This window comes from Kryptolebias marmoratus, linkage group LG11 (genome assembly GCF_001649575.2).
Source record: "Kryptolebias marmoratus isolate JLee-2015 linkage group LG11, ASM164957v2, whole genome shotgun sequence".
NCBI lineage: Eukaryota > Metazoa > Chordata > Actinopteri > Cyprinodontiformes > Rivulidae > Kryptolebias > Kryptolebias marmoratus.
In genome coordinates, this window is record NC_051440.1 from 13,254,042 (window position 1) to 13,265,056 (window position 11,015).

General features: G+C 38.7%; 2 protein-coding genes across 2 annotated transcripts in view; both read right to left on the bottom strand.

Moving 5' to 3' along the window:
- Window positions 1-684: 684 nt before the first annotated feature.
- morf4l1 (mortality factor 4 like 1) lies at window positions 685-5,260 on the bottom strand. The gene is made up of 12 exons (XM_017405614.3): window positions 5,109-5,260; window positions 4,220-4,266; window positions 4,063-4,130; window positions 3,878-3,964; window positions 3,673-3,750; window positions 3,566-3,591; window positions 3,338-3,429; window positions 3,018-3,119; window positions 2,819-2,907; window positions 2,505-2,677; window positions 1,279-1,363; window positions 685-1,194 (listed from the first exon to the last, which is right to left on the bottom strand). The coding sequence occupies exons 1-12, from the start codon at window positions 5,146-5,148 to the stop codon at window positions 1,110-1,112; spliced, it is 972 nt and encodes a 323-aa protein (XP_017261103.1). The 5' UTR covers window positions 5,149-5,260; the 3' UTR covers window positions 685-1,109.
- Window positions 5,261-5,698: 438 nt separating this feature from the next.
- Window positions 5,699-11,015, bottom strand: part of pias1b (protein inhibitor of activated STAT, 1b) — an 11,242-nt gene continuing 5,925 nt past the window's right edge. Inside the window, exons 5-14 of the mRNA XM_017405546.3 lie at window positions 10,443-10,533; window positions 10,213-10,347; window positions 10,018-10,123; window positions 9,525-9,598; window positions 9,098-9,258; window positions 8,621-8,754; window positions 8,363-8,537; window positions 8,112-8,248; window positions 7,929-7,966; window positions 5,699-7,724 (exon numbers count right to left, since the gene is read on the bottom strand). Of these exons, the coding sequence (XP_017261035.1) occupies window positions 7,392-7,724; window positions 7,929-7,966; window positions 8,112-8,248; window positions 8,363-8,537; window positions 8,621-8,754; window positions 9,098-9,258; window positions 9,525-9,598; window positions 10,018-10,123; window positions 10,213-10,347; window positions 10,443-10,533 (1,384 nt within the window). The 3' untranslated portion in view covers window positions 5,699-7,391. The remainder of the gene's footprint in view (window positions 7,725-7,928; window positions 7,967-8,111; window positions 8,249-8,362; window positions 8,538-8,620; window positions 8,755-9,097; window positions 9,259-9,524; window positions 9,599-10,017; window positions 10,124-10,212; window positions 10,348-10,442; window positions 10,534-11,015) is intronic.

Below are 11,015 nucleotides of genomic sequence, written 5' to 3' on the forward strand. Positions count from 1 at the left end.
GTCCTGTTTTATTAATTTGTTTTTAAAAATAAAAAAATCAAATTTCGAAAGCAATAACTGATTTTCATTGTTATTTTGGTTTTCTTTTTTTTTACTACTTTTGACAGTTTCAAGTTATTTCAGTGACTTTTGTGGGACTGTTTTTTCTCTTTAAAGGAAGGGATATGAACTAATCGTTCTGACATTCGTCCATTTCATTTTTCACATTACAAAAGCACAAATGTTGCTGAAAACTGTAACAGCGTCAGTTTCTCACAATAAGTCAACAAAATGTCCCTCCTCTTCCTGAGGAGTCGTTCATAAATCAGCTTTATGCAGAATGGAAAAAAGACAAAACCAGATTTAAAATAGGAAATTTAAAAAAAAGAAACATTTTGATGTGATGCTCTACACTAGAAGAATGTTTTGATCCAAGGAGAAAATAAAGTCACCAACAGTCCCTGAACCTTGATGTTAGATCATAAAGACTGCATTCTTAGCTAAAGAGTGAAAAACATCAAGCTTCACATACATTTTAAAAACCTGCAGCAGTAATAGTACCTTGTGTATCTAAAAGCATCTTTGATGAGTGAACACAGATTTTCGAGCTGCTAAAATTCCATTAAAGCTCAGTAATTAATAAGAAGGACAACAGAAACTAAGAGTGGACTTTAATCAGCTTCAAAATGAAGACAAACCAGCGACTAGAATGAAAGACTTTTATTAGAAAATGACAACAGCCTGCGACACACCAGCATCTGTATCAAGTCTGGGAACAGACGTAACCATGATGAAATCCTTTTATTTTTGAGAAAATCTTGGACAAAAAGTATCAAAGAAACATAAACGTGGTACTCAAAAACATACCAATACAGAACAAAAAAAAAAAAAGGACTCAGCAGCTTTCCTTGTGAAAATAATAATAATAATTAAAAAAAAAAAAAAATACTGTCCAGAAACTACTGAGACATCGCTCTGATTTTTCCTTGATAACAGATCTCCACAGATCTGACAAAATCTGTTCCTCAAAGGTGTTCTGATGAAACCACATCCTTTTGGCAAAAAAAAAAAAAGTCTCATCCGAATCTCAACTCAAAAAGGCTTTAGATCCCCTCAAAAAAACCACACATCTAAACTGCCTTGCGGTGATACTCCGGAGGGGCGACTTCATAGTCACTGGCGTTGAAGAGCGACGCAGAGTTCTTCACAAGATACCTGGAGAGGAGCAACGTTGAACTGATTTAACTTCGTTCTGATTCATCAGTACGAAACCTGCGGAAAGATTTCCAAAACACTTACTTGAGAAAGTCTTGTAGATAACTGAGCAGCAGCGCAAGGCTCTTCTCATCCAGGGGGGTGTACGCCAGCATGGCCCCGATTCTCACTTTCAAAACCAAACAGCGACAGATTTTTACATGACGTCACACCAATGACCTTGTTAAACTTTTTATAAAAATCCCAAAACTTTTACAGATATTCCCGGCAGGTTTGCAAGTGTCAGACAACACGAAGCAAAGGTTATAGTTTACAGAATAAGTTGCTTTATTTATTTTGAATGACTGTGTGTCATCCTGGTTGAGGATTCTAGTTTTGTGAACTACAGAATAATCTTTTATTTTAAATGGTTGAAAAAACAGACTGGCTGAAATTAAATTCCTCTGTACCTATCCATCTTTCTATTTATCTAGATAGAGGTCTATTCAACTATCAGTTAGTTCCTTTGAGGTTTATTTTCTCCTCTTCAGAACTTTTCCCTCATGAATTAAGAAATATTTGCCTCAGGTATAGAAGGTACCAAATGACAGATGCTTGGTCTCCAATGTGGCCTAGGTTTAAATGTTATGAGCAAATCAGGATGATGTATAACAAGAAAATAATTAATTTGTGTTTTTAGGTTATATTAGGGTTAGAAAATTAGCTAACATAAGAGGCAGTTGTGTTATCAGATTAATCAGATTGGGTTACTGAGACACAAAGAGACCTCGCAGGAGCTAAATCAGTTCATAGGCTGTACAGAGGAAATCAGACAGATCACTTTTACACCCCTGACACATCTTTGTGTCTGCTTTATGTTTCTATAGTGTATTGAGATACGTGGCTGCAAGAAATTAACCTCTTATCTGTGGAACAGGCACTACAGGAGATCACGCTACGTTAGAGTATGAGATATATAAAAGAGGTGGTGTTGTGACATTATTTTCTTATACCCATGGAAATCAGTAAGCTTTAAAAAAATGAAGAAATAATGCAAAGATGTGACCAACGTGGTAAAAACTAGCCTTGTTTGAACTTTCCTTCTCCATGGTTTTATCTACAATAATTAGCAGCAATGCCTAACTTTATTTTCACAGCATCTTAACCAAATGTAGTAGAGTAAACGTTGCTGAAAACCATTTGAGCTGCAGCTAAAGCCTCTGCTGTCAGTCCACATATCGTTTGAAACAGTTTCTATCGTCAACGTTTTGTTAAACGTGGCACATTGTTCTTGTCATTTCAAATGCACATTTGTGGTGATGTGCTTTTACCAAAAAGTCTGAGTAGGTGAGGAGCGCCATAAATCTGAGACATCTGTGTGTCAGGATGGTTGGCCAGGATGTCCGCGTACTGAGGCCTCTCAAATTTGTAAAGAAGCTGCGTCCCCAGCATGACGTTGAAATATTCGCGGACACCAGCAACCACCTCGTTTACAGCAAACTCCCTGAACAATCGAGAGAAGGAAAAAAGAAATTACTACATCTCTAAAGCACAAGTGAACAGACATGAGGAACAAATAATCCTAACAAGCAACTATTTTTGGGCCGTTGATTCCTAGAAGTTAATATTAAGATGATGCATTTACTTGCTGTCAGAGTTTCCTCTTGATTTCTTGTAGTTTGCATAATCTTCAAGAACGGAATCAACATTCTTTTTAGCTGGCAGGTGGAAAAGCTGCAGAATAAATAAATGAATATTAGGAATATCTTGACATATTACGTTACAAGTTCACATAAGTATGTTACTAAAAAAAACTATGTGAATGAGATGGAAACAGAGGTTACTTGTTTTTGACGCGTAATCAGGTCCCAGTCATCCACAAGCCACGGTTTCAGCTCCTCTGGGATTTTCACTTTAACCTCCACTCGATTTATAAAAGTTTCCTCCTAAGCCGACAAGACAGAGTTTTTGTCAACATGTTGTTGACAAGATTTTTGCCGTCAACGGCGCAACTATTTGCAAAATCTGAGTTGGTTATTGTTTCTGCAAAACAGAACAACTAAACACGTTAGTTTATTTCAGCTGAATATTTGTTGACACCAAACAAGCAAATGAAACCAGAGAAGCTTCTACTAAAAGCACATCAGTGGACTTCTGGACTTACGCTTTCAACAGTTGGGTCAACACGTGCCCTCTTCTTTCGTGGAGGGTGGGTTGGGTCCCCTCCTGAACTCGTCCCTTCTCCTGCTCCAGGAGCTGCACAAACACAATTAATTAGAATTAATCTCTGCATTTTTTTAAAATTCTGCTTCTAAATTAAAAATGATGGCGACAGAAAAATAAAAAACTCAAAGAACATCTTTTATGTTAAAACAAATCAAGATATACTCACCTTTCTGTTTGTTCTTTTTAGTTTTCCTACAACAAGAAATATGTTCATATATGAATAATGTGAAAAGTTTGACGGTGTACAGTGAAGAATGAGGACTGATCACTCACACATCATTTTTCTGCGATGCAGAAGGTATCTTCTTATTTGGCGCAGCACCCCTCATTCTCCCTTCTACATAATGGTCTCTAAAATAAGGAAAAATTACACGTCTGGCTATATAAAAAGTCAGTCTGTTTTCTGGACATTTACAGAAACATTATTAAACTGATTTAGCAGGCTGAACAGCTCTGGGATCTGTAAAACTGAACTTACTGATTTGCCCTCTGAAGCTCTTTCTGTTTCTGAAGATTACTGTCCACATACTTAAGCACTCTGCTTTCAGGAACCCATTCGTCCCAGCTGGGGGGAAAAAAATAAAAGAAACACAAAGATAGAATTCAAGCACTTTGGAAAACTAAATAAATACAGATCTGAATTCATTCAAATCAAATTCTTACTTCTTGTTCCAACCGCTGTAATGAATGAAGTATTTGATCTGTTTGTCTTTGATATTTATTTTAACACACTGCAAACAGAGGCAGAAACTGTCAGAAACGTGTGACACATGGTAGGAAATGTTTTATTCAGAGAGACGGGCCATCTAAGGCAGCCTACCTTAGCTTCGTAAAGCAATGGCCCATGAAAACACAGCACTCTTTCACCTGAGCGGAGAGCAGATTGATTGAAAGTCAGGATCAGAGTTTAACAAAGTACAACAAACCAAACCAGGTTCAGACAGACAAGTTCATGACTGAAAAGGAGAAGTTATTGCAGATTAAAATCTAGTTTAGGTTAATGTCTGGCTTTCAGCTGCACAGGTCGCACACTGGTTATTCGGGTTTTCTCATAAAATTTTTACAATTATTCTTTGGCTTCTTTTTCAATCATTTTCTGTCCTGGAGATTAAGGTACGACTTCTGCCTTATGCATGTTTAACAATCCCCTCAGAGAGGCTGCAGAAATAGTGTTAAAGACAAGCTGAGGAATATTTCAAGTTTTGCACAGTACACAAACAGTTTTTCATCGCACTAAATGTATGGATTATACGATTATGTAGGCTTGACTTGGTTCATTCAATGACTTTAACAGTAAAAGACTGCAATGTTACGTTTATGCATAAAATCTCATAACACACTGAATTTGTAAATATGATGATTAGCCAAGACTCAGCTAATGGTTAGCTCAATAACTACAACAGAAGTAGGCGGTAAAATCCTTCTCCGTGAATGAGAGAGGATCACTAAATTCAAATAACCCACATTTCATAGTAGCGCTGGACTGTGTAGGAAAGACAACACTGGACAGACAACTAAGGGCGCAAATAAAAAAGATTTTAAAAAGGCGCTATATTTTCTCAACTAGTCATAACAATGAAAGCTAACACCGCTAGCCGCTCCACGGCGTCGCAGTGTTTGTTTAAGCTAACACCTTCGGCTCCTTCACGCGCCCTCAACGGCCGCCGCGATCACACATCCACCAGCACGAGCTACAAACGCGCAGTTACCTTCTTGAAATTTAGGTTTCGGGTCCTGTTTCGGCGCCATTCATGGATTAAACTATCAAAATATGGGGAAAATCGCCAGGTCCCATTCCAAATCAGAACGGCGCCGCTATCTAATGTCATATTTTCTTCGTCGTCTTCTTTGTGTGGCTGGACAGCGGCGTTAAGGAGCATCACCGCCCCCAGCTGGTCAAGAGTCTGTACTACAGAGCCGCTGAATGAACATTTGATTGGGAAACAGCTAATTTCTGTCATCTTATAAACAAATGATTTATAGACTTAGAAGAACATATTGTTGAGTATAAGCCTGAAGGATGCCAAATATGTGATCAAAATTTCAAATACATTTTTTTTCTCGAAGCAATTCATCCCTGTGAGCTGGTTGAAATGCATTTAATACTGCAGTTTAAGTGAAACAAACCTTTACCACATTTAACTGACTTTTGTTACTGTAGGGACTAAACCTGTAATTAGGATGCTGCTTTTACTGACTTGTTAAACTGCTATGGACTGCATAAAATGTTCAAGCATCTTGCCATAGACTCACATAATTAAATCAGAGATATCCTCAGAACAACTAGGTCTACAAAGAATAATTTTGTGTATGGGTTTAATTCTTTTACATATCAATTAGGACAGTAGACCTTCTAGCTTTTCAAAAATGATGAAAGCCTCTATTGAGTTATTGACATCATCTGATAGCAAACAGACAGAAACTAAAAATGTTACAATGCATGTCAAGCAACAGTGACATATTTAAATAGCATTAATTATATAATTACAAAAGAAATATCACATACAATGACAGCAATGCATAATCACAAATCAAACCAATGAGAAATAATATATATATATGATAATAAATAATCCTAATTATATGAACAAATCTAAAAAAAAAGAAAAAAAATAAGAAAGAAAAAGGAGGCATTCAAAATGAACTCAATGATTTGCAACCTCTGGGCCAAAATGCAATTTGTGATTCACAAAGCCTAAGCTATCACAGTTATCTTAAAGGCTGTGGCAAATACATTAAACACCACAAAAAAAAAGGCTACGCGTCCCGTGGCGTCACTACAAACAGCACAGCTCCCAAACAGGTGAACTCTCAGGTAACTGGCAAACACTGAAAACTACGGTAAATGTGAACTGTAATGCTTCACTGCTCCACAGACTTAACAAAAACCCCCAAAAAAAGCAAGTGCTACAATAAAACATAATGAAATGCAATCAAATCACTTAAACTCAGTAAAGAGTTGGAGCCTTTCGATTAAGGGATTGACTTCAATTGGACCAGAAACTAACTTCAATTTGAAAGTGGAGCAGAAATTTGTCAACTGGTCATTCTCTGTAGTTTCTGTGTGTGTTTTAGGAGTAGCTGACTAAACAAACAGCTATACATTAAAGAAAAATGCTAAGTTTTTTTTTAAATTTTGATATATAGATCTACTGTATATAAAAGGTCCAATTGTGGGTGCTTGCTGGACCGATGCCCTTCATTCACACACAGAAAAAGGCTGATCATACAATACTGGCATACTCCCAATTCTTATGCATTATACATACAGTCTGAGGATAAAATATTAATATCTGATTTGACTAAAATAAGCAAGAAGACATAAAGCACAGTTATGACAACAGAAGGATCTCGCACTTACTTCTGCATTTATAGTGGCAACAGTTCCAACAGGCAAAAGGTGTCCTCACACCCAATATAACTTAGATCATAAATAATCATTTAAAAATAACAACCACACCATGAATATTTTAGAGAAAATAAATCTACAATGATGGCAAAAATGTCCAGATCTTTCTGCTGTCAAAACCTTATGACAGAAACAACACCATCTAGAACATAAAAGAGAAAATTTATACATTTTTTTTGTGTACGTTTTGCTCCCAGTTGATTTTCATCGACAACAAGCCCATTTTCTTTATAGTCTAAATATGTCCCATAAGGTGTTGCCTCACTGGGGACTGTGCATGTATGCTGAAATAATGCCACTGACATAAAATATTGAAACAAAATAGTAAAAACCAGGTACAAAAGCTACAATATAATCAAAGGACCACATGAAGAGGTGTGAAAAAGTCTTCAGTATTCACAGAAAAATATCAACGGAAGTAACGCACTGGACAAGAAGCGTCCCAAGTTTATATACATATTATAAGTAAAATTGAAAATAGATTTTCCTCTCTGTACATAGCACTTTTATCTTTCGTCTTCCACTTTACTATTTACAAAGAACTCCTGTTGGGGTCTCCCTTGTGCTTCAGTTCTGTGGGGATCTAGTCAAGAGAGATAACGTCAGATATGGAGCCATAAATTGCCGCGGCCGCTGCTGCTTCCATGGAGGACCTCGACAATCCCGAAATGCCGTGGCTGTCTCTGTCCCTGTCTTTGTCCCTGTCTCGTAGGCTGCTGGAAGACACCAAACTACTGGTGCTGCCGCTGTTGCTGCCTCCGTTGGTTGTTGCCAGTGTGCTGCTCCCGGGGGTGCCCGGCTGCTCCCGTAACATCGGAGAGGAGCCGTAGGGCAGGAAACGGTTCAGGAGCAGGTCATGGTCCTCTGGAGCAGAAGCTGACGCGGCCGCCGCAGCAGCCATCACCATGTTGTAATGCTGACAGGACGAAGAAGAGCTACAGTCAAACGCCGGCACTTTCTGTACAGCAGTAGAATGTGAGACAACTTTGAAGACGCATAATTTTCTCTGCAAATACTTCAAAAAAACACTCTTTTTCTTCTTTAACTATATTAAGTACAATGATGTGATACAGGATGAAATCCAACAACAAAAGGACAACAGGTGCCTTAGTTGATTTACCTGATTGTCACCTTGGAGGAAGGAGAAGAAATTTAAATCTGTAAGAAAAGAAGAACAAAAAAAACAACAATTACTTCATTTTGAAAATCATTTTTTACCATTTACAATTGGATATAACAAGCAGAGAGATTAGTTTAAAATCAGTTATTTTAAATTTTTCTTTACTGAAAGTGGCGCTTCTACCTGGCAGGTCACTTGTGTGATAATAATGGCGATAGTCCTGAATAAGAGGTGGCGGCGGAGGAATGTAGCTGGTCTCCACAGGGGGCATGCTGGGAGCTCTGGCCACAGGTGATGGTTGACTGTGCAGGTTCAGCACTCTGTGAAACAAAAACAGTGCAGCACAAAGTCAGAGACAAAAGAAAGACGAGCACAAACAGCCTGAAACAAAACAGCTTAGGGTCGTCTGAATGACTTCTGTTTTGGAAGCTGACCCCTTGTTCGCAGGTGGAGAGACAGGTGACAGTGAGGGGCACGCCCTTTTCGGAGGCGGTTCGTCATCCTGCTCGTCTTCTGAGGAGCTGTCCAGTGTCAAATCAATCACATCGACTTTCTTGTTGTCTTGAGATGATCCCCGTTTCTGCTCCTGACTCTCTGCTCTAGACGAATCTACAGACAGAACAGCAAAGTCACGCAGTGCTCAATGATCACTGTAAATGAGACTTTAAGGCTTTGATCTGCAGGCTACACACCGCTGTCCACACCATTGTAGGAAGCAGCCACCTCCTGCACCTCTTTCTTTGACTTCATGGGGGCCCAGCTTCCATCTTCCTTGAACTGAATTTCATCACAGTCAGAACAGCTATTTAAGATTTCCATAAACAACCTGTGGAAACACCCCGGTATTTTAATATTATTTACAGAAACTTCAGGAATTTAGTTCTCTTACAGCCATTATTATGCTTACATATTAAACAACTAGAGATGTATTGCTATAAGTACTGACGAGACAACAGAGCACCTTTCAAATAAGCCATTTAAGAAATAATTCAATTTTTTTAGAGAATGTGAACATCCTGGATTGGTCAACAGGTCAAAGCTACACTGAAAGACCATTACAATACATTTAAAATCATTATGCAACTCATTTAGAATAAAAAGTTACCCCAACTTGCAGCATTTTGAAACCAAGCCATCAAAGATTGGATGTAGATCGGTGTTGTGCTCACCCGTCAATAATAAGATGCTCGTACGGCGCCTTCTTGTCGCAGACTGGACACACCCAGGTCGGCTTCTTTTCATTCATTTGGATATAAAGTGTAGCATCGAAGCACTGAAGGTGTGAGCAGGTTATCGATCGACAGGGGATGGTCAGCCTCATTTTTCCCAACTTTAACACAGGAAACACAAGAACCTTCTAAAGACAACGCAATATTTTCTTTTTCTAACAGAATACAGCAGGAAGAAGCTACGGGTAACACGGTGAAATAAGTCAATAAACCTTAACGGCACAGTGTTGTACTTTATAATATTCACCTGTATTTTGATTTTGTGCTTTTAGTTTAACTGAACAATGAATTCAGTGTTTAGCAAATAAAAATTCTATGTATTACAGAAACAGGAAGCTTGAGCAGAGTAGTAGTGAGAAGTATTTACAGGACAGAGGAGAGAAACTCGTAGACTGGTTGTAGCAATCTCACTCTCTGGATCAGCTGTCAGTTTCTCTTTGACTGTGAGATGGAACAAGAAAGAAGACAGGTTAAACACAAGAAAGTAACTTTCTGCTGTAAGAACTGAACTGTTAATAAACCAGGAAATAGAAAACTTCTAAAAAGTATTGACCAGCATAGGCAGTGGTTTATTTCAATGGAAAGAACACAAACATACGAAAACACCCTGTATTTAACATAATAATATTAATAATAATGATAAAAAATAAAGCCTAAAAACCAAAACCTCTGAACAGTTTATTGCCACAGTTAAACCGGAGCAGAATGATCGATTATTTCAAATCACATGACAACAAATATGCCTCAGAAATGGTAAAGATATGGGTGGATCCACGGAGTCAGACTGGTTTCTTAAAACTGAGATCATTTTACAACCAAAGGTTCAAACCAGTTAAAACAAAGTATTGTTTTCAACTCACTCAGAGCTCTTGAGTGGTCAGGGTTCCTGATTCCTTTGGCCCGTAGTCTTTGCAACAACACTGCGGACGACTGCTGTCTTACCAAATACACCGCCATAGAAAAACTCTGAACAAAGAAAAAAAAAAAACACGTGACGCTAATGATTCACAGACTGTCTGATGAAGTTTCCCAATACTCTGGTACAACAGTCTCACCCTCCCAATTTCTGAAGTCCAAGAAACTACAATTGTGTTGGGGACCGTGGTGGACAGCCGGACAAGAGACGTTATGTTAATGGGGCGACTGGGCCTTTTCGGTTCGACGCCATTTTTGGTGGGAGGAAGATATCCCTACAGACAAGACAACCAAAAGAGATTCTTAGAAACAAATGATTTAACGCTTTGGCGATTTTGACAAGATGTGGAAATAATGTGTGTGAACTCACGGGGAGATTACAGGGTTTGCCATTAACCTTCACACACAGATTTGGGGGGAAATGGTCTTCCTGCGGACAGCTCGTCTCCGATAAGCAAAATCTGAAAGAGATTGTTTTTTAAATTAATTACACAGATAATATGTTTGCCTTTCCTGGAACAGATGTCTAAAACACCTTGTTTGTTTGGGGTTACCACTTTCACAATGAGATTGGCTTGATTGTTTATTTTATTATTTCAGTTCTGTTAGCCATTTGAACCTTTGACACAGGAGAGCGCTTCATAAAAAAGGGTCATTCATCACTTTTTAAGTTTCTTTTCTTTAACCTCAAGAGAAAATTGTCCCTCTTTGTGGCAGCGATTCTCTGTAAGGTGCCATCCATCCATCCATCCATCCATCCATCCATCCATCCATCCATCCATCCATCCATCCATCCATTCTCTTCAGCAGCCTAAGCAGGGAGACCCAGACTTCCCTCTCCCCAGCCACTTGGGCCAGCTCCTCCGGGGGAATCCCAAGGCGTTCCCAGGCCAGCCGAGAAACATAGTCCCTCCAGCGTGTCCTGGGTCTTCCTCTGGGCCTC